Source organism: Nannobrachium achirus (genome assembly GCF_963921795.1).
Source record: "Nannobrachium achirus genome assembly, chromosome: 24".
NCBI lineage: Eukaryota > Metazoa > Chordata > Actinopteri > Myctophiformes > Myctophidae > Nannobrachium > Nannobrachium achirus.
The window spans coordinates 44,079,489-44,106,791 of NC_137831.1; the positions used below are offsets into that span (position 1 = coordinate 44,079,489).

Here is a 27,303-nt window from a genome sequence, read left to right on the forward strand (position 1 = left end):
ACACACACACACACACACACACACATATATATATGTTAGTATTGTTTTTCTTTCATTATTATTATTATTGTAATAAAGTTAATACAGCAAAATAATTATACAACTTGTATAACTACCACAATAACAATATAATGGAATGCATGGTTAAGGGTGGACGTTCAAACAGTGGAGAATACATGGTTAGTTAACGGCACGATGAATAGCCGATCTACAAGCTCACAACGTGTCGCACGCGACGCACTGTGAACTTGTAGATCGGCTAGTCTTCGTTGTCATCCTCCCAGCTGCTACCAGTGTGCGGGGAAAGGAGTGACTTGCTGACTGTTGCTAGTTCTATTGCTAGTTCTAGTTATTCATAAAACCTCATGCAAACGTTGCATCCTTCATATGGAACAGGAACACCATGAACAGTAGTACAAGCCGAGTGAAATGGGTATTGCGCTCCGTGGTTAGTTAGTAGCAGCTAGCTAGGCTACTGAAGAAATTGAAGTGGCAGGCGGCAGCTGCAGTCACTGTTACTACAGCTTTTAGGAGACTGCACATTTGCACGAAAGGATTGCACTGCATTCTGTGCACTTTGCATGCTTTTTTTCCTCTCTTGTAAAGTGCAACCACACTCGTGAGGAGTTTGGTCTGTACTCTGTTCGATACGCTGCTGCACTAACGTTAGCTCCGTCTGTCTCGAAGGACGCTGGCATTCTGATCCGATATCAGTGGGTGCAGAGCCTGCTCTCAGTGGGTGCAGAGCCTGCTCTGAGTGGGCGTATCCACCTCACTCACACATGTAGCGAGACATCACCACAGTCGCTTGCAATGCACACAGCTGCGCCAAAAGAACACTCATGAGAAATTCCAGGAATCATTATAGGAACCGGTCATGAAAATATGATGGAACCGGCAAGCGACGGAACTCACTCTATAAATAATGAAGATAACATAGTGTTCCCGCCTTTCAGGCGAGCCCACAATGAGAAGATGAGAATGGAGTGTCTCAGTGTCAGAGATGGATGGATGAGGGACAGACAGCTAGGATGTAACAGAGAAGAGTGGCTTTGATGTAAAACTTGGCAAATATTTTCCTAAATGTTAACTCACTGAACGCCATAAACGTCTTATACGTCTTTGGACCTCGGTGCCATAAACGTCTTTTACGTCTTTTTAATTAATCAAAAGTTTTATCATTTTTTCATAATTGTAATTTCAAAAAAATCGCTCTAGAAGTTGGCCATATGCCTCCGTGACCTGAGCGATACGGCCGATTTGACTGTAGCACCAGTGTAACACAGTCCGGCGGAAAATCGGTATAGCCGAAGATTGGTTCCGGCCGTTTAAATGTTATCTAAAACGTTCGTTTATACACTTTCCCGTGCATCCCTGACGAACTATAAGTACTCAAAAAACGCAGAAAATTCTCAGGATTCCAGCGGTGCCATCCATTCTTCTCTACCTATCCTTGATCGCGATCGCCAGGGTTCCGAAGTGTGTTAGCATGCTAGCTAAAAGGCCTGGCCAAAATGTAAACAACAGGCCCAAACCAAAAAAAACATGGACGTCTTCTTCCTTCTTCTGTTAGTTGATCAGATAGTAGGAGACCACCCTCTGGTGGTTTTCAAATGGTATTGCACTCCAGATTGCATACAGGGCCCATCACAGCACACACATATGATGATGATCAAGACATCTTACACATGTTCTATTGAAGCCCAAATCTAATGATAGGATATATATATATAAATATACATGTTTTCCTTTGTAAGAGGGGTAGTGTGGCTTTCGATAGAAGCATAGATTTATATATGTAATTTAAGTACAAAATATGATTTTGGCCCCCATAAAAAGGCAAAATTAAGCAAAATGGCTGGCACCAGTTTTGTAGATTTTGAATAAAGGGTGGCATTCACTGAGTTAAAAACAACTAGAAAAGCAGTTCCTGTAGAAACTGCGTGGGCTCAATGAAAACACCCGCAAATAAATGCTAAGACGGAATTCATGCAATTCTACAATTCTGGGAAATTGCAAGTGTGGTTGCTATGACACGAGTCACAAGTTATCCGCTGGAGAAATGAATTCCGTAAAAGTTAAACATTTTAAAAAGTAATAAATAAAATAAAAAAATCAAACCCCGGTTCGAAGTGAAGCGGTGAACTTTTATTCTATGTGTTCTAGAGCTATGAACTCTGTGATCTATACATTCTTCCAATTCTGAATGAATGAATGATTTTATCTGGAGGGCCGAATTGTCATGTGAAGCTTGACCAATCCTCAATTCTGGTCTCATTGGACATTTTTAATCATCCAATCATCAGACCGGGACGGACGTTACACACATATTTTGGATGTATGGGACAGATAAAACCTGTTCATTCTGGACTGAAATGACCATATATGGACATGAACGGGACACACAAAGCCACTCCAGATAAAACCTGTTCATTCTGGACTGAAATGACCGTATATGGACATGAACGGGACACACAAAGCCACTCCTTGGAAGCGGCTTTCACCGCTTAAAAAAAGAAAAGTACAAGCAATAATAACTGTGTAAAGCTGAACAAGTTGAAGTTTGAAAAAAATGTGTTCAAACGTCTCTGTGGGCTCGCTCACAGAGACGAAAACTAGGAAATGATGCGGATTTCGGGATTCATACTGTAAGGAGCTCCAGTGTGGATCTCAGACTTCATGTGAACAGCCTGTGACATTATCGGCTATGATGTCTATGACGTATGCCTCCAGATCTGGGCTAGGATTTTCAGCTTAATCACAGCCTAGAGTTCTCAAATTCGGCCCGAGCCCGACCCTACCCGACCCGGCCCGACGTTATCGGGTCAGGCCGGGTCGGCCCGATAACTCTTGCTCCGTCACTCAAGCAAGAGTTTGCCAACACGATATTAGTTGCGTTGTTGTGGACGCAGACATCCACTTTGTCCGCTATGCCCCATCTCTCAGCTGCAACCCGCAGGACGTTGGCCATATTTTCTGCTGTATGTCTCTCTGGCATCGCTCGTGTCTGTAGGATGGCACTCTTCAAATCCCAACCTTCAAAATAGTGAGCAGTTATTGTCACATAGGACTCTCTCCTCAACCCAGTCCACGCGTCAGTGGCCAGAGCAACTTTGTCGGATTTCGACAGATTGTTAGATAGTTTGGCGGCGGCCCCAGTGTACATTTCCTCCAATCGAGTTGTCATTGTTTGGCGACAAGGCAAGACATACTCTGGCTCGAGAAATGTCATCAGGTCTTAAGCCTTGCCCCTCCACAACAGAAATTGGCATGATATCTCCCTTTATCATCTTGGCAATCAACGCTGTGATTTTTTCAGCCCACAGGTCATCACAATGACGGTTGCTCACGGCGAAGTTGTCCATGCTGGTTTGATTCGATGGTCGCTGCTGACACTGTGGATGTTTACCTTTTATGTGATTTGACACCGTCGTTGTTAGAGTGATATGCATACTTTTTGTTGCAAACTGTGCATTTCACAGTGTGGTCGTCAATCTTTACAAAGTGATCCTAAACGCTACTCCTTGGTGCAGATGCCATGTTATCGCCGTCCAGCTTCCACCACAAGCAGGAAGTAAACAAAACAGCAGCGCATAGAACCGCGCACACAAGACACACTAGAGCAGCACAGAGATGGACTCAGTCTCAACAGACACACTCGTACAGTTCCGCCTGTAACATGATTTGGAAAACATTTGACCAAAGTAGACCAACATTTTGAAAAGGTTCATAACGTTTTTGAACAAGCCATTAAAAAAATAATAATAATAATAAAAGACTCACGACTCTCATTTTTTGAGTCGCGGTGAGCATGAGTCGATTTTCAAGTCGATTTTCGCCCAGTTACTCACATCCTACAGATTCCTTCACAGTGACTCCTTCCCCTTTACTGCTGAGGAACATACATCTCTGCTTAATTCCTGCTTGACAGCGGACCTTGAGTTAGGTTTAGACAACCAGTCGAGCCTTTGGTCTTTTACACCCTTGGTCTACTACCTCCCCAAGACCAACCAGGAGGGGTCAGCATTGACAGCGACTACAGTACATGGGTGATGAAGACCTGTGTGGCGGAGCCGAGGACCTTCACCCCGTGCCTCTGTTCGAAATCACACTTCCAAAGGTGGAGGACAGATGCAGCTTGGCTCCAGCTGTGGATATTCTGTCCTACAGCGAGAGAGAGTGAAAACGAAACTTCCCAGGGTTCCAGGGCGGCGAGGAGGAGCTGGGCCTGCTGGAGGCGCTCAAGCTGCTGATGCTGTGGCGCGCCACGGAGCTGCAAAGGCACCATGCAGAGCGGCGGCGATGATGTGCTCGTCTTCGGCTGGATGATGTTCGCCCGCGACTCCTCCGAGTCGCCACGCGCCTTCCTGTCCAACCACCTCAGCCACGTGGGCTTCAGCGGGGGGCTGGAGCAGGTGATGTGCCTCCTGGGCTACGCGCTGCAGTGCACCATTCAGGTTTACAGACTGTACATGGCCGACACCGAGGAGTTCCTCACGTACTACTACCCCGACAACCACAAGGACGACTGGCCTTCCATGTGCCTGGTGACGGAGGACCACCGCCACTACAACGTCCCCGTTGGAGAGAAGGAGGAGGCCACTGAGCTAGCAGAGGAGTTCACCATGAGCCCTGCATATTGAATCACTTGTGAAGAATCTCCTGCCATGCAACATTACCACACACAAGGGATAGGACGATAATTACATTTTCATGTCACAATAATTGTGACCAGTTTCTTCTCTTTTTTCCAAGTAAAAACACCACTCCCAGATGTTTTTCTGCCAATTTCCAATTGCACCCCATTGGCTACCTCTTGGGGAGAACTTAATAGATAAATAAAATACTCCAGCTAGCTGTAGTTTTCTGCACCGATTGCAGGTTTGGTTGCCAACGTGACTATATTCTGCAGCGTGCTAACTGTCATGTGAAGCTCAACCAATACTCCAGCTACCACCTCTCCCAGATGTTTTTCCGCAACTCAATTGCACCTCATTAAGGGCACTGCCTTCGTGCACTGAATCCCAGGTAGGAATTAACGATGGAATACATTTTGCATTATTTACGATTTTGTAATGCTTTGAAACGGAGCGTTGATTCAATACATCTAATGGCAATGTCATCGACTTCTGGATCAAACTTGTTCGCCATGAGGTGATGCTGTTGAAATATCCACTGGAGGTCACCAGCCCCATATACACACAGTGATCTTTTAACCGTTGAAGTGCATGGAGGGTATGGGGGCACCTCTTCTGCAGCGTTTTCGCTCCAATGCATCAAGCGAGCGATCGCATTCATGTCAGACATGTGGTACTTTCTGTGGGCAGGCACTGACCCAGGCACAGTGCTCATTCTATTCAGAGTGGCCCACAGATGTTCATCCGGACTGTACGTATCATGAGACCATTCTATGAGATGCTGAACCTCTCTGTCCTGCAGCACATATTTTACAAATTCTCTGGTGACCACAAAGTAAGCGCTGCCTGAGAATATGGGGATGTTGATTGGTGGGGGCGTTTTTCGTACTCCTGTATTGGCTATCGTGTTGTCATGAGTATTCTCAGTATCGGTGACTTTGTAACTGTACTGCCAGCGGCGCAACTTGTAGTCTGGCATGGGTTCAGATTCCAAACTGTTCCTTCCATTGAGAAGCTTCAGTGCCTGAACCATTTCTGCATTGGTTTTCATGGGTAGGTCCGCACCGCAAGTATTTAAGAGGTACTTCCACTGGACAGGGGACTTAATCAGATCTTTCATGCAGTTCAGATCGGCTTGAACTCTCGACCAGGATGCATAAGTGACTATTTCTAGTTTGCTTGCTATAAACACGTTAGGCAAACAGGAAACGATTGCGCTCACGGCTTTCTGAAATCCCTCCGGCGACTTCTTGTCAAAATGCACGCAATATGCATTTTGAGGGTTATAGACCGCACGTAAAAGTCTCTCAAACATCTCCACGTCGGCATGAATCACCATTGAGTAGGCGATGGGAAAGGAACTCTCCTCCGCACTGAGCGGCTTGGTGATGAACCCTCTGGTGTCGATGTAAGCTTTACAGTCCTTTGTCAAGCTAAGGTAGAAATCGTTTGACAGTCTCTCTTTCGATCCCAGAAGTTGGGCAATCTCATCATTCGTGCGCACCATGTCTCCCTGGATGATTGCCGAGCACACTGGCAGGTCCTCAGAGTATTCTTTTGGAGTTCTTTTGACAGTCATTGAGGGCAACTCAGAGGCAGAATTTATCGGATGCAACAGTGGGTCCCCTGTTATTGGACGCAACTCGTTGGTCTTGCAGCAGGTTGAAGATCTGTAGTTTACAGACAGGTAGTAAACAAACCAGCCCAGCCCCAGTAAAGTAGTAAGGAAGGCCCAGCGTTTATTTTTAATAAACCACTGCCATGGACAGAAGGTTTTTGGGTACATCCTTTCCCTGGTCACTGTAACCGATAGCTAGCAGGTGTAAGGCCAGCCTAAGGGGTCAGTTATTAGAGCAACGGTCTGCTTCCAGAGATCTTCAACGACGTTGAGGAAATCGCTGCAATCACTGCTCAAAGCTCAGAGATCTTTAACAACGTGGAGGAAATCACTGGTCACAGCTCAGAGATCTTTAACAACGTGGAGGAAATCACTGGTCACAGCTCAGAGATCTTTAACAACGTGGAGGAAATCACTGGTCACAGCTCATAGGTCTTTAACAACTTTGAGGAAATCTCTGGTCACAGCTCATAGGTCTTTAACAACTTTGAGGAAATCTCTGGTCACAGCACATAGGTCTTTAACAACTTTGAGGAAATCTCTGGTCACAGCTCAGATCTTTTGCAGCGTTGAGGAAATCACTGGTCACAGCTCAGAGATCTTTTGCAGCGTTGAGGAAATCACTGGTCACAGTTCAGAGATCTTTTGCAGCGTTGAGGAAATCACTGGTCACAGCTGATAGGTCTTTAACAACTTTGAGGAAATCACTGGTCACAGCTCAGATCTTTTGCAGCGTTGAGGAAATCACTGGTCACAGCACATAGGTCTTTAACAACTTTGAGGAAATCTCTGGTCACAGCTCAGATCTTTTGCAGCGTTGAGGAAATCACTGGTCACAGCTCAGAGATCTTTTGCAGCGTTGAGGAAATCACTGGTCACAGTTCAGAGATCTTTTGCAGCGTTGAGGAAATCACTGGTCACAGCTGATAGGTCTTTAACAACTTTGAGGAAATCACTGGTCACAGCTCAGATCTTTTGCAGCGTTGAGGAAATCACTGGTCACAGCTCAGAGATCTTTTGCAACGTGGAGGAAATCACTGGTCACAGCTGATAGGTCTTTAACAACTTTGAGGAAATCACTGGTCACAGCTCATAGGTCTTTAACAACTTTGATCACTGGTCTGGTCACAGTTCAGAGATCTTTTGCAGCGTCGAGGAAATCACTGGTCACAGCTCATAGATCTTTAACGATGTTGGGGAAATCAATACTCACAGCTTAACTAAGAAACACAAAGCCAGGTAAACCGCCACGTTGCCTTATATCCCATTGCTGATGTCCCGCTTGCCGCTGATGTCACTATGTCAACATTTGTCCTTTTACGGAGCTTCCACAGCACCTACGCCCATAAATGGTGTATATGACGTCCGATCTTAACTGTGAGATCGTGACTTCCGACCCCGGGATGCCAGTTAAAATTGTTTCAGCCTATTCAGCCTGTCCCATATATGGAGCTACTGCGGTTTTAATCCAGTTTAGGTTAAACTGTGCTGCCCCTACTAACTGTTTTGTAATAATATAATAAATAATACAATAATAAATAGTACAATTCGGTTATTCTATTTTTGAAGCAGTGAAAGCCGCTTCCAAGGAGTGGCTTTGTCTGTCCCATACATGTTCCGTGCGTCCAGAATTGAGGATTGGTCAAGCTTCACATGACAATTTAGCCCTCCAGACAAAATCATTCATTCATTCAAAATTCATAACACAGATTTCATAGCTCTAGAACACATAGAATAAGAATTCACCGCTTCACTTCGAACCAAGGTTCGATTTTTAATATATATATATTTAGCGGCCAAGCCACAAAGTAGCTTGTAGTCACTCATTAGTGGCCAAGCCCTTCCGCCACTTTTTCTGTCCTGGCTTGACGGTACAGTCGCTTTTTACGAAACTTGGCAATATGGTAGAGGGCTATGCCAAACAGCGAAAACATGAAACTCGCAACAATTGGCCAAAGGGTTGCACTATACCAAGCGTTTGAAAAATCTAACTTTAAATGGTCATGCCTCGTTTGGCCTGAAGAGATGCAACTTGCTTACACACGTGCCTTGACTCAAGAGGAGCACATCTGTATCTTTGTCAAGTAAGCTCTGCCCTTAGATTTGTCCATTTTGAGCAGTTTGTAAAATGCTTAAACCCGTTTTTATCCTGGGATTTCTGAGCAATTTGCATTAAACATTCTACATACAATCTAAGGACCTTAATCTAACATGCCTATGAAGTGCAATAATAACTAGAGATACTGTTCCTCCGAAACAGTGTGGGCTCGCTTGTGACTATATTCTACAGCGTGCTAACTGTCATGTGAAGCTCAACCAATACTCCAGCTAACACCACTCCCAGATTTTCCACACCTCAATTGCACCTCATTGCCTAAGAGCCCTGCCTATGTACTGTCTGCGACGGAACTCACGCGATGGAACTCATTCTATAAATAATAAAGATAACGGTGTTCTCGCCTTTCAGTCAAGCCCACAATTATGGTCTAATAATATTATTTCTATAATTGCTGTCCTGTCTTCTGTATAACTAGCTGGAGCAGGATACACAGTTTATAAATATGATGCAATTATGCCAGCATAAACCCTTATGCTGCATTCACACTGAGAGAAGCCAAGCTAATGGTTTGCTTGGTAATTCAATGTATTCTCTATGCAAACCAGCTTTAAAAAATTCCAAGCTTTTTTTTCCAGCTTGGAAATTTTAAAAGCTGGTTTGCATAGAGAATACATTGAATTACCAAGCAAACCATTAGCTTAGCTTGTCTGTATGTGAATGAGGCATTAGCCTTGGATCAAGAATATCATAGATGTATTTTATTTACATTTTTATATCATCTATAAAATACAGCTTTGATATCTTGATCCTAGGCTAATTAACCCCAAATTAAGAGATTCTGGGAAGGCGGACAGACAGCTGTCAATCTGGGCGGGGGCCCTCACCAGTTAAACAGGCTACAGCTGGTGTTAGGAGTAGGCCTAGATGTTATTGAATCAAATGAGTTATTTTTATGGGGAATGATACGTGACATTGTCCTGGCTGGGCCAGCGGTTACAGTGGTGACGCCCTCAGCACGCGATGCGTCGTCACGTTGCCCGGCGACCGTTTCCTCACGACCACGGCCACTGTCGTGGCGGAGGCCCTCAAGCTTCTGACCTGTGTGCTGGTCATCCTCCTGCAGAACAGATGCAACCCCAAGCGAGCGGCGCTGTTCCTGTACGACAGTGTGCTGGTCAAATACAGAGACACACTGAAGATGCTCGTCCCTGCCTTCCTCTACACCGTACAGAATAACTTGGTGTTTGTGGCCCTGTCCCACCTGCCCGCCGCCACCTTCCAGGTTTCTTACCAGATGAAGATCCTGACCACGCCGTTGTTCAGCGTGTGGATGTTGAAGAAGCCTCTGTCCAGAGTCCAGTGGCTTTCCCTGTTCCTCTTGTTTGCCGGGGTGGCCATTGTACAGGTGCAGCAGCATACTGCACGGAAGGAACCGGCCATTGATTCGCACGTCCAGAACCCCTATTGGGGGTTGGTCGCCGTGCTGCTCTGCTGCTTGTCGTCTGGGTTCGCAGGCGTTTACTTTGAGAAGCTCCTCAAAGGACACTCTGCCTCCATATGGGTCCGAAACGTTCAGCTGGGACTCTTTGGCACGACCTTCGGCATGCTGGGAGTTTGGTGGAAAGACGGAGTGACGGTCTCTGTTAATGGGTTCTAATTCGGTTACACTCCGGCAGTGTGGGCGGTCATTTTCAACAGGGCGTTTGGGGGCCTCCTGGTGGCTGCGGTGGTGAAGTATGCTGACAACATAGTCAAAACATTGGCCATGTCCCTGTCCTGTGTGATTGCCACGGTGCTGTCAGTCTACCTGTTTGGTTTCCTTCTAGACCTTCAATTTGTGTGCGGTGCTGTCATTGTTATAGTAGCCATTTGCATGTACCATACACGTACGTGCAGGGGGTCCAGCAGGACAGGACCCCCTGATAGTCCTGTTTGATAGTTTGCGCTCAAGTACTTAAAATGCCTCAGGAGTCCATGGCTGCGTCCGAAATCCACCCTATTCCCTAATGTAGTGTACTAAAAGGGAGCTCCGCCATTTTGAATATAGTGCACTGAAGTATCCCACAATGCATCTGAATTTGTAGGGTGCATTCCACAGACATAGAAAGGTAGACGCCTCTTCCGGCTGGGGGGTGCTGGTCCAAGACTCCTGGCAAAAAAAATAAAAAGAATTATGGAATTCTTCCCTGTGCGTCACAGAAGCGGAAATTCGGTCGGCCAATCAGAGGAAGATGGGTTTTCTCATACGCAACGCTGAGCCGCGCAACATCAGGAACTGGATGAAAACAAAACTGGAGCTGTCACCAAACATTCAGAGATTTGTGAAATAAGTTCCCAGAGAGAAACATGGTCGTTTCATGTACAGCTCCGGGTTGTACAAACAGATGCACATTGGAAAATAGAACGCTGGGAATCACTTTCCACAGGTAAGTAACATAATTCATCAATCTGTCTAATTGCGACCGTCAGGTCGCAGTTACTATCAAAACCTCCACAAACTGAGTCCGTCAGTCCGTCAGTCAGTCCGTCAGTCAGTCCGTCCGTCAGTCAGTCTGTCTGTCACACGTCACATGTCACACTTTTGCCCTGCTCATATCTCCGCAACCGTTGCCCCGATCCATGCCAGATTTTGCACACACACACTCCTTGCCTGCCAAACTACAACCTCCAAGGACCCCCGGAGCTCCAGGGACCCCCAGGGACCCCCAGATTTTTTTCAACCACATTTTTGGACACTGCTCCTACACATTTTGCCCTAAAATCACGCTGCGACCTGACGGTCGCTTATCTCCCGATTAGGGAGTCTTACTGGTGAATGTAGACGGGAATGTGACCAAATCCTGGATCCAACTCCATGTCTGGTATTGACACTTGCTTTGGCCATGTAAACGTGCCATTGGTGCCAATAAAGCTCCTTTGAATTGAATGGGAAAAGTCCCGGAAAAGACGCGCTGTGATTGGCCAGCAGTTTTTTTGAGTGACAGTCTGTCTTCCACACTCCGCCATTTCTGCCAGGACTCCTTGACCAGGCGCGCCAATGAACTGCAGCGGCCGGGGAGGTATCTAGCTTTTTATATCTGTGGTGCATTCGATGGTCACTATTCGAGCCCTGCCGCCCCACAATGCACTGTGCTGCGGCCGCTGCCTCGCGCTTTGAGCACACGCATGCACTATGCACGCACACATGCACACGGCAGGCACTTAACGCAGCTAGCCCTAGCCGTAACCACCTGTTGCTGAGCAAACGCAACAGAGCTGCCCATAGCAGAACCACCCACCGGCTAAAGAAAACAACTCGTACAAATGTCCACAGCCTTGTCACCAGAGAACATTTTACGAAAAAAGTTATAAAGTTGTTTATGAAGAGAATAGACGCTGGAGGCTTTTATCTCTTTTCTTCCCAACCTTCCACAGCTGATAATGATAATCATGATAACTAGTAAGACGCCTCAGGGCGACATGCGACCTCGCCCTAAAGGGTGAGGTCGCGCCAATTCTTGGCCATCTGGCCAGCAGAGCATACGAGCGGAGGGGAGCGCGAGCGGTGCGGGGAGCGGAGCGAGCCGTTATTTAGTTGAGCGTGAGCGAGCGCCTTTTATAATGGGTCTGAGCGCCGACCCTCCTCCGCTCCGAGCCGATCCTGTTGGGGCCGCGCGCCGCATGTTTCCAACAAAACAGTGGCGAGTGGAAAGCTCTCCAAGTCTCCATCAAAGCCGAGGCTCACGTTAGCGCAGCCATTTGTGTTGGGAACACACTGGCAAAGGAGAAAGTGTTTCGGACATGGTAGCAAACTACTTTTTTGACTCTGATTGACGGCCCTGAGCGGAGCGTGGAGCGAGCGCGGAGCGAGAGATGCGAAAATCAAGTTGAGCGGGGAGCGGAGCTGCCCGGTGGCCGACCAGAGCGACGAGCGAGTGGGACAAGAGCCCTCTGGAGCGCGGATCGGCTTTTGTCATCGCTCCACTCCGCTCGTGTGCTCTGCTGGCCAGTAAGGCTGTCAAATTAATATTTGAATATATCGAAAACAAAGCCAATCTGACCCATTTCCTATCATATAAGCTAGCGAAGAAAGTTCTCAATTATGGTCAGGAAATTGGTATTAGTGGAGGGTTTGAGGATCCTGAAAAGATGTCATCAGTAACTGTGATTGATGTTCCTCAACTGCAGCAGAGGCGGAGCATCTGGTTAACACATTCCCCGCCATTTAACAATACCTTCGTACTCTACCATGCCTCCAGTCTCCATAGACTTCCATGTAATTCATAGTGCACGGATCATGCACACCCATGCCTAGATAATGCACCACGTGTGTCCACATTGCTCACAGCTTTCAAACAAAAAAATCCGAATGGAAATCCGTTAAGGCATTCATGAGATAGAAGCCATTATGTTTTCCTAAAATGTAAACAAAGATGGCTGCCATGTTTGATAGATGGGATTGCTATGGGGGTTAAACATGCAATTTCGCGATTTCTATCATGCCTACTACATTTTTTGGGGTCAAAAAAATGTAGTATTTATTTTTTATTTTTTATTTTTTTATTTATTTATTTTTTTAAATGGCGGAAATTCTCGGGACTATCGGGCCTGGCAGGGAAAGACATTGAAATAATCTCGGGACTATCGGGCCTGGCATGCAATGAGTTAAGCTGGGTAAGTGGCCGCATATCGGCCCACGAACCACGGGGGCCCGGCCGTCAGCCTCCGACTGACTGTCAGTCTCAGTCCAAATGACCGTCAATCTGCCTGACCGTCTGTCGGAGTCCCCCTCGTCCCCCTCCCTCGTAATTGGGTCCCCTTTCTGTATCGCGCTGCCTCTGTTACACCTATTTTCTGTTTATATTAACCTGGGTAAAATGTGGCACATTGGGAATTAAATTACACTTTATTGTGAAGGACAACAGGAAGAGCAGACAGATGTCATGGCTTGATTGGCTTCTATTCACAGACAGACAATATGTTGTTTATGTTTAGTGAGAAGTGTAGTGATGGCTGCAGTGGAACCGCACACTTTCAAAACCGCGCAAAGAGACGGGTGACGGGGCCCGAGCATTGTGGCTCGCATACCGGCCCGGTTCTGAATTGTTCCGCTACTGAACTGCAGGCTTCATAATAAGTATAAAGAAGCTGTTACTCGCATACTGTACTTCTACATTCAGCAGATGCAACAACCAAAGGCTATCAGAGGCTCATCATTCTCTGCAGAGACACAGATGTGCTGGTGCTAATTCTTATGTTTGCATACCAACTGAGACAAGAAATTTGGATACATGAAAAAGTTCAAGATATCAAAATGACAAGTGAGATACTAAATGGTCTGTTAGCATTTAACCCATTCAGAACGGGTACACATTATTGTGTATCATTATTTTATGCTTTAACTATTGAAAAATAGCAGATATACAAGCTCACAGCGCGGCACCGAGTGCCGCGCTGCAAGCTTGTAGATCTGCTATTTTTGAAAAATCGTGAAAATTCGAGTTTTGACCCGATTCTATTCTTTTGAATCCTTTTTTGAAAAACCCTATGTTTCTATGTCAGCAATCTGGCCAGCCATCGTCAAAGAAAAGGTCCTTTTCACTTAACTGGAGCTCGGTTAGTCTGTTCTTGAGAGACTACTATGTCAGTTTTCATGTGAAGGACCCCCAAAATGACATGTATTTGGCCACGGACCCCCATCTCAAAATATTTAGTTCCAGGGACCACCCAGAAGCAAAATTTGAGTTGCAAACGTTCGCTTTGAAAATACATATATTCAAAGATGTGCACACATTTTCACGACTTTTTCCAAAAATAGCAGATCTACAAGCTCACAGTGCGGCACTCGGTGCCGCGCTGTGAGCTTGTATATCTGCTATTTTTCACTGGTTAAAGCATTCAATAATTCTAGGCCTAAATGGGTTGTAAGGTCCTGTGCATACTCATGTCCCCTGTACTAATTGTCAATTATGCCTCGTGCCAACTTCCCCAAGACAAATGTTTTTGCGTACATTACGCTCGACAAATGAGACGCCTCTCCTTTCTGCTGTCTTTCTCTCGACCTCTACCTGTTCCAGGCATCGTCGATGACCTAACGGCTGCTGGGGTTCCATGTTTTGGCCCCTCTGCCAAGGCGGCCCAGTTGGAGGCCAGCAAGAGTTTCTCCAAGGCATTCATGGATCGCCACAACATACCCACAGCTAGCTGGGGCTCCTTCACCGACCCGCAGGAGGCCTGCAACTACATCCGCACGTCAGTCAAATAGCAATTAGATTTATAATCTAATTATAATTGTACAACAGTTATATGAACTCTGCAATATTGTTTTCAGCTATTACATATACAGTATATATACAGTATATCTTTTTTTGTGTTCATATTGTAACACATGGCGTGGATTAGTTTACAGTTTACAGTTTAGGCATTTAGCAGACGCTTTTAATCCAAAGCGATTTACAATAAGCAGATAAAATATCACAATAATAAACAAGATTAAATGTCAGTACATCAACAGCAGTATAACAAATGCAAATGAATATCTATCTAGAAAAACAATATATTCCGTAAAGAAAAATAAAATAAAAAAAGGTTTCCTAAAAAAAAAGGTACCTAAAATAACAAATGCGAACTAGCTTCATGTATGGACATTGATTTTCCAGTAGTGCTAAGGGTTTAGGTGGAGTCTGAAAAGGTGAGTCTTCAGTCCACGGCGAAAGCTAGCGAGTGAGTCCGTTGTTCTAAGTGCGACAGGGAGTTTATTCCACAGCTTGGGAGCCTGGAGGGCAAAAATTAGAAAGATAGATTGCAGTTATTGCTGTATTGCAGAACATGTCGTCCTAGTTGTCTCTACCAGACCGAAGGTAGAGAGGAGAAATTTGGAGTTCCACACTGACATTAGCTGTCTTCATCTTGTAGTCCTAGACGGACTACACTTTGGCCGGAACTATCAAACAGTTTTAACCCAAAGCAATTCCCCTGCACTCAAGGACATACTTTTAGGGCCTACCTAATAAACCCCTTGATGTGGTGTAGTTTTGCTTTTGGAAAATTTGTTTGGTATAATGCATCTTTTAGTCCAACTGGTAGCGAATGGCAAGACTACACTAGGCTACTCCAGCATTTTAATAGGGATTGGGGAAACAAACGGGGGGAACCAAAACAAAGCGACGCCACTTCTTCTGCTTGTGGTTTCCGCCTAGACAGGATCAAACGGACCGCTAGTGTTGATTTTGTCGACTAAAACTATGACAAAAAATGTTTGTCGACTGCGTTTTTTTCACTGACGAAAATGAAATAAAAACTAAATAAAAACTATGCTGTGATGACTAAAACTAAGACTAAATATATTGACAATTTCGTCAACAAAATCAAAACTGGACTAAAACGTTAGGGAGGGACTAGTGGTGAAGAGAGTCATTTTATGTTTGGTTGCTCTCAGGTGTTGCGTGCTGAAAATAGCAGATCTACAAGCTCACAACGCGTAGAGCTTGTAGATCGGCTATTTTCAGCATGCAACCAAGTGTAAAATCAGCCATTACAATCCCTCGTATTTTGGCAAGGCCTGCCAAAAAAAAACATTTTAGTTGACTAAATCTGTAGATTTAGTCACCTAAAATCGTATGATATTTAGTCGACTAAAATTAGACTAAAACTAAAACTCTTCAGGTGATTAAATTATGACTAAAACTAAAAGACATTTTATTCAAAAGACTATGACTAAAACTAAATCAAAATTTGCTGTCAAAAACAACACAGCCGTTGTAAACGATCACCGGGCTTTCCCCCGAGAAAGCCTGGTGACGCGAGGTTACACTGACATCAATGTGACATTCTCTTGCGGAGATAATCTGTGCTCCACTGAGCACGCTTTTCTAGTCCTGTGGATGACATAACTCTCTCCTCCAAGACACGTTTACTTTGCTAATAGTATTGAATTATACAGGGTTCCCACGGTCATGACATTCCTGGAAATATTTTGAAATTAGAAAAATATTTTTCCAGTATTGGAAAAGTTTTGGAATTAATCAAAGGTCCTGGAAGAAATAGCTATGCGTTGTCTTTGGTTATTGCTTTTGTTAATACCTCTGAAATGACAAATTAAACATTGGCCAAATTGTCAAATAGTGAAAATAGCGGATCTACATGCTCACAGGCGTTGTGAGCATGTAGATCCCCTATTTTCACAATAAAACCGTGTTATACAAAATTCCTCAACTCTTAGTGCTCGTCATGGTGCCCGGGTCCCGAGTTAAAATATGATTATTTCGGGGGTCACAGCCTGAAAAGGTTGAGAACCACTGGCATAGACTACCTGTCTTTGGGCATTGCGCATAGGAGTAAACGACTCGTTATTGAGCTGAATTATTGTTATATAGTCCTGGAAATTGGGTTAAATGTTCTGGAAAGGTTTTGGAAAAGTTTTGGAAATTAATTGGTAAAAATTAGGGCTGGGATGCGATTAAAAGTTTTAATCTAATTAATTACAGGCTCTGTGATTAATTAATCGCAATTAAACGCATTTTAATCGCACATCGATATTTTACCTGAGAAGCATTTTTTTCAAGTAAAACACATTTTGTTGTATGAGTGAATCAACAAGTTTTTTAAATCTAAATTTCGCATCCACTGGGCCAAGCAAAGCGCTCTGATCGGCTACTTCTCCCTTTGCGTTTGTTGTCTCTTCTTCGTTGGTGCATCGCTATGATCGGTATGCCCGAAACTGATCGGTTCTGTGGTGCAAATCTAAGTTTTTTTAATCGCGTTAATTTTCTGTAATTAATTAATCGCAATTAATCAGTTAAAGTTGTGTAAGTTGCTCACCTAGTGGTCATTAGCCCTATAGCGAACCGCGGTCGCGTCCGCGTCTTTCGGCCGTTTTTCGTACCTTCAGACCCCCGCGTCTGCCTCCACCTCGCTGAGATCTATCTTTGGAGGGGTCCCTTGTTCCTGTGCGTTCAGTAATTCCAGAGATACACTCCTTCACCCTGCCTGGTAGGCGAAATTACCTAGAGACTGGATGGTACAAACCGGCGACAACAAAATGGCGACCCCACTTCAAGATGCGATGTGATTGGCCGGCAGTTGTATAACCCTCGCTGTGATTGGCCGGTAGTGTGATGACGCAATTTTGGCGCGAGATCCGGTCCCCGGCAAGGATCTCAGTTTACATATATAGAGAAGGCTTTACAGGCTGAAATTCACGGCGCGGATCTTCTAAAACTTTTGTGTTTTAATAGTTAGGAGAATTTTAAGATTTGTTTTATAAAAAAAGTTACATAGTACAACTTTAAAGTCCCAGCCTTAGTAAAAATGTGTGGGAACCCTGTGAATAAAATGCTTTGAAAAAAGCATAAGTGTTTGACTGTAACCCGACTCTGCTGTCTTTGTGTCGGTCCCCCAGGGCCAACTTCCCAGCGTTGGTGGTCAAGGCCAGTGGTCTGGCAGCAGGGAAGGGAGTCATCGTGGCCAAGGACCAAGACGAGGCCTGTCAGGCAGTTCTGGACATCATGAAGGTACCGTAACTGTGTGTTTGGCTATCTGGCAGAACCAGGTCTCCTCACAAGGATCGAAATTTGAAGAGAATCCTGGATAGATGGGGACTGTTGTAGGGCATTCACCAAATATTCGAATATTCAAATATCAAAGTCACTATTGGACGTTGTTCACAGAAGTCGAATATTCGCTTATGTTTACTGTTTTATTGTTTTCTCTTTAAAACATATATAGTTTATAAAGCTTGGCTACATAGGAAGTCATAAGAATGAGTTGTCAATGCCCCTGGTGGATTAATTTGTTAATGCTCTATACCAGGTTTATATTTTTAGGCAGTGACTCCCAAAATAAACATATTTGAACTGGGGACCCCCACCCTGACAAGCACTTGGAATTGTAGGTATTACATTTAATGTGACTCGGTTCCACAGATAAATATTGTGAAAAAGTGTTGTGAGCATGTAGATCGGCTATTTTCACAATGTTCGCCTCTTGCTTACTTAATATTTTACAGTTTGGCCAGTCCTGTCGAATATTTGACTATTCGAATACTTTGAGGTCGAATAATTCGAATACTAAAACTGTTGTGACAAATAACCAACCAAGATACGATTATTATTTTTCTGACTGGCCTTGAAATCATTGTTTGTTTTAACCATTGTCTGATGAGGTGTTTTTGGGAGATTACTCTATTATTCGTGTCTCATATCATTTGCATTTTGTCGCAGGACAAAGCGTTTGGTTCCGCAGGGGAGACTGTAGTGGTTGAGGAACTTCTCGATGGAGAGGAAGTGTCAGTGAGTAAAACCCTTTCCCGCATTCTTTCTTTGTTTGAAAAAAAAAACTTTTGGTAATTTTATCATCTAATCTGGCTTTTATGAACACCCTGAACAGTTTTTAATTTGCCTTATTCAATATTTAGATATTTGATGTAAATGTTACCAGGCCCTCCAGGCCCAGGGCCTCTCCCCACACACACCCATTGTAACTTCAAACTTCATTTTAACCATGATAGATTCATTAAAAACACCCATAATTCTTCTGGTGACTCATATTACCCTCCTAATACGTGAGCAGGTCGTGTTTTTTCGATAACTTTTTTCATTTATTTTTAATATTTTTTTGTATTTCATTGTTTCCATTTTCCCAAATAATTATAAAAAATAAATGAAAAAAGTTATTGAAAAAAAAAAAAAAAAACACGGCCTGCTCACGTATTAGGGGGGTAGTATGAGTCACCAGAAAAATAATGGGTGTTTTTAATGAATCTATCATGGTTAAAATGGAGTTTGAAGTTACAATGGGTGTGTGTGGGGAGAAAAGCCCATAAGGTGTTTCCCTGTTGAAAGTGGAATATCCCTTTAAGTATATCAGGAGATGAAAACAGGTGCGCTTCCTCTGATTACTGCCACTGATTTGGGCAGTGGGTGCTTAGCTCTGGGTACAACTGAATTCAAAGATCCACATGAGTGGAAAAAGCAGCACACCAAAGTGAAAGTACAAGACAAGCTCAGATATTGAGTTCCATTTATTCTGAACGCTAACGCGTTTCGGCGTAAAGCCTTCTTCAGAGCAGGTTTTTTTAAAAAAAAGCTTTTTTTTTTAAACCTGCTCTGAAGAATGGGTTAACACCATCATTATGCACTGGATTTAAAATGGAGCTAAATTTACTTCTGTCTAAGATAAAGCTGGCTGTAGCCAAAATGACACATCAAAAAGCAGTTAATTCCATGCTCTTTCTGCCTGTAGTGTCTGTGTTTCAGTGACGGCAACACAGTGTCTGCGATGCCCCCGGCCCAGGATCATAAGCGGCTGCTGGATGGTGACATGGGGCCAAACACCGGTGGCATGGGGGCCTACTGCCCCACACCTCAGGTACACGAAGGGTTTTATTGTGTTTTTGTCGTTGACAAGTACATTTCTGTCTTTTTGGCTTTGAAGTTGCACATGGCAGATATGACACATAGCCTAAATACAGTATACCAGGGGTCCTCAAATACAAATCTTCAAGGTCCACAAATATTTATTTTGAAACAGGTCTGGGTCCGGGGGAAAAGAAATTGAAGGCGAAATAAGGCGGATACATTAATACACTATGTACTGTATATATATATATGTTTATTATAATCATTAGTATTGTTTATTTTAATTATTATTATTAAGGAACTCTGTAAATCTCAGTTGGAACTGTTACCCCTGCAACCCCTATGCCGGATAAGCGGTTGAAGATGGATGGATGGATAATTATTTATGCATGTTGTAGACTACATTATTTACCATTTATTGTGTAGCAATAAAACACTGGCTTATAGTTTAATTATTGGAAACTAAAGAGCCTAAATGCAATAATATTAGGCTGTTCATTCAGGATGGAAAATAAAGTTTGGGATGAAGTGGATCTTAAAGTCAGTTTAGCATGAGGGGGAGAGGATTACTGTGCTACATATAATTAATTCAGTTAACACTCTCTGCACAAAGCCAGCCTGCGCTGATTGCCTATGTCAAATCCCGGTCAAATCAGGGTCAACGAGTCATAGTTAACCTATGTCACACAGCCTAGGATAGTTTGCAAAGACGCATGATCACGCATCCATAGCGACCATTTCTCTGCAAGCAGTTGGAGCCTTAAATCGTGGGTTTTAACACAATTACTGCCTTTTAATCTGAAGGTTGCTAGGTGCCTTGGTGCCGCGCCGTTTCCTCCGTCGGCCGCCGCTATTATTTTGAAGGGCCGGAAGGGGGTTGTTTTTGTTTTTTTGGATTATTACTTGACGGCAACGATTACGTCATCTAGTCACATGACAGTGTGAGCCCAGAAGAGAAACATGGCTGCGCCCAGCCGTGTGTATTGTTTACATTAGACCTGGCTCAAAATGGCTCAAAATGTCTCTTTTGGAGTAAATTAAGTCTCTTTATGGGCCTCTCAATGGATTTACTATGGAGGACGTTCACTTCGCGTGCACGCCCGACGTGCGTTGTAAACAAATCGCGGACATTACCGATGCGGGCGGGTGCGGATCGACGTACAGTAAGTAATAATAACTTTACTGTATATACAGTAAGATTGACAGTCCTCACCGTCAACGGCGCCATGGTGTTAACCCTTTCAATGACGGTGAGGACTGTCAAGGGCAGCAGAACAGTTAATGTGTTGCTGTTGTCCTCTCCAATTGAACAGCAAAAGGTAGTAGTAGATCTCTATTTGAGATGTATTGATGTTATTAATCCAGTGGCAGCAATGGTTTCCAAGAGGTTTTAACAACTTTTCTCAGGCAGCGAGCGCCTTGAGCGACGTGAGTGTGTGGAGGGGGGAGCAGGCTGCGTCGGAGGGAAGGAAAACCATTGATCTACAAGCCCACAGCGCGTTGCATCGGCGACGCTTTGTGGGCTTGCGGTCCGCCTATTGAGGACCCCTGCAGTATACTGTACAAAGAAATGACTGACATATTTGACAACTTTATACTTAAAAAAGAACATTGGAAATAGCCGATCTACAAGCTCACAACGCATCGTGACGCGCTGTGAGCTTGTAGATCTGCCATTTCCGATAAAAGTTTAGAAATGTATGTACGTTTTTTCAACATGGAAACGATTATGACAATTATGACAAAAAAAAAAGGTGATTATGTTAAAGGAGTAGTTCACCCCCAAAATGACTTTTTTCCTATTGATTACTCATGCCACGGAGACTTGAGTTCCAGGGCCTTAGCTGGGTCCCCATCCAGGGCCATGCATTTGGGTCCCCATCCAGAATCAATGGGGGTAAATTTACTATATTCAATTGTTTTGTCTTAGGAATGCGACAAATATGAAAAAAAAATATTATTGAACTCAAGTCTGCATGGGGTGACTAATCAATAGAAAAAAAGTCATTTTGGAGGTGAACTACTCCTTTAAATAATTAAGATTAGACGATTATGTAATAACTGTAACAGGCCTAGATGTGTCAAACACGTGTCTTGGTTCTTGTCTTGGTTTAGACCATGATCTCTCTGTCCTCTCTGTCCAGGTTAGCGAGGAGCTGCTACAGCAGATAACAGAGACGGTTCTCCAGAAGACCGTGGACGGCATGAAGGCAGAGGGAGTTCCTTATGTGGGTAAGATCTCACTCCCCCACAGCCTCCTCTGGATTTACGACTGAGCTCAGACGTCTGACCTTTTCTCTGCTTGTCCTGTGTTTTGTTGACACTGAGAGGGGGTAGGGCTGCAACTATCAATTATCTTATTGGCCAGTAGTGCTTTGAAGGCTGGACGTACCATCACAGCGTCCGGCCAATCATTTTCCCGCATGCACGCGCAGGAACGGCACCGAACAGTGCCTGCGCGTGTGAACGCGTCCCATAGATTCGAGTGACGTGCCATATAGCCTATCTAAGCAAATGTCTGTTTGCGCAACAAGTTTACCAGGTTTACCAGTGAGTGGTGTGCAGCGCATCCCCCCTAGATTCACAAGCACAATTGCCCACTATTCATATGGATACTTTGACACCTACTGTAGGTTTCCAGCAGTGACTGCATGTGCGTCTAGGGCAGTCACGATTAACAATTTCTCTGCCATTTTAAACATAGCTGTAGTAAGCAGCTGCCAAATTGTCCTTACCTTTTAACGTGGGCACGCGCACGCATCGTGCACAATCTGTGCGCGACTCATCTAGTAGACGTGTAGACTCGGTGACAAGCTTTCGAATCCAAAAAACCCCATTGAAAAAGACATATCCGTTGCCACGCTGTATCTCTGCTTATCAGCCAGTGTTTACATGAAAAAGCATTGAAAAAAGCCAACTGTGCGCTATGGTAACACGTGGACACGTTCGCGCACAAAACGCACGATATGTGCGGGGATCATAATCCAGGCGTGTAGAGACTGGATCAAAGTTTCCAAACGCAAAAATCCGATTGAAAAACGAGCGTTCCATCGCCGAGTAGCTTACACTTCTGTTACACAGTAAACCAATGGAGGCGGGACTATGGCACAGGCTCAGACTGGATACGGAAAGCTGGATCCGGTCCAGACCGGAAATGACCAGATACAGTTAGGGGGGCGGGCCTAAAGAGCCAGAATCAGCGAAAATCTGCGCTAATACTTTTAATCCTTTCATAATGATTAAAGCTAATTAAACTTTACGGGCTCTACGGGCATGGCAGCGCGGTACAGCGGGAAATCTACGGTCTCTACGGGGATCGCGAGGTATGAGTTAATACATAATCGTCTATTCGCGATTATCTTTCATATTTATCGTCAATTATCCAATTTAATTAAAAATGAGTGGGTTTTGACAATAAAATCATTCTTAAACCTTGTCCTCACGTCAACACTTGCATTCTTGAATGCGCCTCCTCCTCCTTGTTGAACGTCCCCGTGAACGCAGAACCCTCAATGCTCGTCCTCGACTCCTCAGTCAGTCAAGAGTCAACAGCAGCACGGCACGCAATGCAGTCACGCAGGCTGGCTGGCTGGCTAACTAAACATGCTTAAAAAGTTTGTTTCAACCGATCCAAGCTCGGAAGTACAGACACATGTACCATACATATCCCGGGACTATATTCCTTTTGTTATATTCCTATTTTCACAACGCATCGTGCCGCGTTGTTGTGGGCTTGTAGATCGGCTATTTTCACAACGCATCGCGACGCGTTGTGAGCTTGTAGGGCTAAAGTTTGCACGTAAATGTTCTTAACTCACTTACTGCCAATTAAAAATGCCCTCGAGTGGCATTAGTGCCAGCCCTCTTCATAGACTTCCATGTAATTTGTAGTGCACAGATCATGCACACCCATGCACAGATCATGCACCATGTTTGTGCAGGCTGTTCACAGCTTTCAAACAAAAAAAAAAGATTGGAAATCCGTTCAGGCATTCTTGAGATAATAGCCATTATGTTTTACATGTTATGTAAACAAAGATGGCTGCCCTGTATAAAGATGGGGTTGTATGGGGGTGGAACATGCAAAATCGCGATTGAAATCATGTTTACTAGATTTAATGGGGTCCAAAAAGATAGAAAAAAACATTTTTTTTTTTTTTTTTTAAAGTAAAAGTCGCCCAAAGTCGCTTGGCAGGGAAGCCCATAGTGAGAAAGTTGCTCTAAAAGTCGCCTGGCACTGTATGAGTTAATAGTTACTTTACACCACTGAACTGATGTTCAAAAAGCATTGCTCTTCTTCATCAAGGTGTACAGTATGAGTAAAGCTCATAGCCTACTATCATAGTAGCATAAAATGAAGGAGAAAAAAAAGACGATACATTCGTCAATCGCGATTATTTTGTATGACGATTAATCGTCTCCAGAAAGTCCTAATCGTGACAGCCCTATGTGCGTCCTCATACATGGCTCAATTACTGTGGTGTTTGAGATTCGTTCAAACTTTGTTTCTCTACTGCAGCGCTGTATTTTCTAATTGAATTAAATGAAGCTAGAAAATACAATCTTAAGTAACAATGCAAATTCCACCATTAGATCTGCTGACATCTGTTCTTTCTAAATAGCCTCTAGAGGCGCGTGCACGTGACGTCAATAAATGACCGTTCGACCCAGAAAAGAAAATACCAAAGCACCACTGTTCTTAGCGATTACTTCTTTTTCAATTAGGCGAATGATCCAGAAGCCTGTTTTTAGTCGGGATATATACAACTACTAAAGCCCTATTTTATACGCGAAACAATGTCGTGCAAAAAAAAAAAATATAGCATAGGCCTATTCAGCAGCGAAGTGTGATGTCACTTCCGTGAAATGGCGTGAAATGTCGCCCTCTACGGGGTTCATGCTGGTATTGTTTTGTATTCAAATCGCCATTGAGGAATTTGCGATCACCGCATATAAGAACTGTGTTAAAAATATAAACACACCATGTGCGCGGACATGCTCTCAGCGACAGTCTGTCCCAGACACGAGTGTCTCTCTGTAGTTTCCAACATTTAGGACAGCGTTGATTACATTTTCTCTGACAACAGGCTATATCAGATATGAATGAATATCATAAACTATGCAGAACCCCCCCGCTGACAGAAACGCGCACATGGTGTGTTCATTTTTTTAACACAGTCCTTATATGCGGCAATCGCAAATTTCCCAATGGCGATTTGAATACAAAACAATACCAGCATGAACCCCCTAGAGGGCGTCATTACGCACAAATGACGACATGGCTTCGTTTCTCTATAGTGCCTCCACATTGACGAAGTGTTCCCTCCCGAGCATGTAACCGTGGCCGTGCTGCATAGCCTATTGCATTTAGCTCTCCCCTTGTCTTTTCTAAACTGTAACCAAACTTTTTAGTGTTTCACGCACAAATTTTAGCCCTTGCGGACGGGTTAAGTCTCAATGAGTGTCTATTGAATGACCAAGGGAAAGTCAAAAGATTTTTGTATTACTGGAAGCAGAATCTTGTCATAGTCAAACAGATTTTTGTTTGTTTCTTTTGTTTATTGTAACGCTTTGAAATCACAGGTGATTTGGTGGGAGTGTGGCTGCGGCTACTTATTTTGTTATTTTGTTTTCTATTTTTTGTATTTAATTATTTTCTATGCATACCGGATATTGAATTCCTTTCAGAGCACATGCAGCCAGAGAGGTACATATGATTTCAATGCATTTTCCTTTTCTGTTATGTTTATGGTTATTTTGGTGTTTGTGTACATATCCTTATTGTTTGTTTTTGTGTTCACCAGTTTGACAGTGTTTTAATAAACATCTGTAAACCGAACATACTGCCTCATCATTCTGGAAGGAGTGACACCCTGCTTGATCTCTCTCTCGACTAAGGGGTCCTTGGCCTGAGAACTTTGAAGACCCCTGCTCTATAGGGATGCCGGGGGTTCAGTTGGTTAAGAAAGAGTGATAATATCATCTCATGTTCTGATGCTTCCAGACTGCTTGCAGACAGGCTGCTCTTCTCTGTCCGGCTGAGGGACTGCTCCTCTCCCACGGAGGTGTTGGACCTGCTGGCCTCCCTGCAGCACAACGGCGCCCCCTTCAGCCCACCGGGGGAACTACAGCACGGTGCAGCCCCCTTCATCCCACCAGGTGACCTCAGCATGTGTCTGACGCGGCTCTGGGAGACCACCAAGCAGATGTGGGAGGAGCAGCGGAGCCGCGAGCGGCCGCTGACGTTGGAGCACCCGGGCTTGGAGACACTGCTGCAGAGGGTGAGTTGAGTACTGGTCTAGCGGAGCCGCTAGCAACTATTCCACAATCTGCAAACGCTAGTCTAGAACACTGGTTCTCACCTTTTCAGTCCGCGACCCCCCAAAATAATCATATTTTAACTGGGGACCCCCCCCACCCCCACCCTGACGAGCACTAAGAGTTGAGGCATTACATTTTGTATAACACGGTTCTATTGTGAAAATAGCAGATCTACATGCTCACAACGCCTCGCGTTGCGAGGCGTTGTGAGCAAGTAGATCGGCTATTTTCACAATTTCTGTCTCTAATATTTGACAATGTGGCCAATGTTTAATTTGTCATTTTAGAGCTATTAAAAAGTCCTTAAATTGTCACTTTAGAAATGTGCAGATACCCTCTATACACTTAAACTTTATGTTGGTTTGTTTACTGTTGAGTGAGAAAACAATGTTGCACATTAAGTTAATCATTTGGGGACCCCCCCAAAATAATTTGGGGACCCCCTGGCCTGGGGGTCCCGACCCACAGGTTGAGAACCACTGGTCTAGAACTACAGCTCCTGAACGGCGAGTAACGGAAGCTGACATTTCTGTTCACAAAACTGTATTTTAAAATATTTTTATGATATTTTAAAATACAGTTTTGTGAACAGAAATGTCAGCTTCCGTAAGCAGCAAGCTGTGTATGCTTTAATGATTTTTATGTATATAACTTTTTTTTTTTTTATCCATTTTATAGCTTCTCATGCCGGATACTCCTTTGCCCCAGACTTTGTTGATTTCGTCGACTAAAAATGTTTGTCGACTACGTTTTTTTCACTGACGAAAACTAAATAAAAACTAAGCTGTGATGACTAAAACTATGACTAAATATATTCACAATTTCCTCAACAAAATAAAAACTAGACTAAAACGTTAGGGGGGGACTAGTGGAGAAGAGAGTAATTTTATGTTTGGTTACTCTCAGGTGTTGCATGCTGAAAATGGCAGATCTACAAGCTCACACCGCGATGCGTTGTGAGCTTGTAGATCTGCTATTTTCAGCACACAACCAAGTGTAAAATCAGTCATTACGATGCCATCAAGGCCTGCCAAAATACGGTACATTTCAGTTAACTAAATCAACTGTAGATTTAGTCACCTAAAATCTTATGATATTTAGTTAGTCTCGCGTAGCCAGACAACTATTCCACAATCTCCGAATGCTATATAGAGTCTGGAACGGCTGCTCCCGAACGGCGAGTATCGGAAGTAGCCACTGCTGCACTGAACTGTAGTCCCACTGGAAACATAACAGAAGCACACTCGCAGACAGATTAGATCGGCCTATTCTTGTTCGGGGTGTATAGTTTAAGAAAACATTTCAAAACATCATTGAAGTAACACCAACAAC

The 27,303-nt window shown here is 44.1% G+C and overlaps 2 protein-coding genes and 1 pseudogene across 3 annotated transcripts in view; 2 read left to right on the forward strand and 1 right to left on the reverse strand.

Annotated features, from left to right (window-relative positions):
- The window catches only part of LOC308280321 (trifunctional purine biosynthetic protein adenosine-3-like), a gene marked incomplete at its 3' end in the record, with an annotated part of 33,317 nt that extends 7,625 nt beyond the window's left edge, over positions 1 to 25,692 (forward strand). The window contains exons 4-9 of the mRNA XM_080720583.1: positions 14,371 to 14,545; positions 17,694 to 17,805; positions 18,514 to 18,582; positions 19,535 to 19,660; positions 21,795 to 21,882; positions 25,655 to 25,692. Of these exons, the coding sequence (XP_080576709.1) occupies positions 14,371 to 14,545; positions 17,694 to 17,805; positions 18,514 to 18,582; positions 19,535 to 19,660; positions 21,795 to 21,882; positions 25,655 to 25,692 (608 nt within the window). The remainder of the gene's footprint in view (positions 1 to 14,370; positions 14,546 to 17,693; positions 17,806 to 18,513; positions 18,583 to 19,534; positions 19,661 to 21,794; positions 21,883 to 25,654) is intronic.
- Positions 5,059 to 6,216, reverse strand: LOC308309368 (beta-1,3-galactosyl-O-glycosyl-glycoprotein beta-1,6-N-acetylglucosaminyltransferase 3-like; the record flags this gene model as incomplete). The annotated part of the gene is made up of 1 exon (XM_080754917.1): positions 5,059 to 6,216. One exon carries the CDS (start codon positions 6,214 to 6,216, stop codon positions 5,059 to 5,061), a length of 1,158 nt encoding a protein of 385 aa, XP_080611043.1.
- Positions 8,281 to 10,250, forward strand: LOC308309369 (UDP-galactose translocator-like; annotated as a pseudogene). Its single transcript has 2 exons — positions 8,281 to 8,339; positions 9,305 to 10,250. The product of its transcript is annotated as a UDP-galactose translocator-like (transcript).
- Positions 25,693 to 27,303: the final 1,611 nt, after the last annotated feature.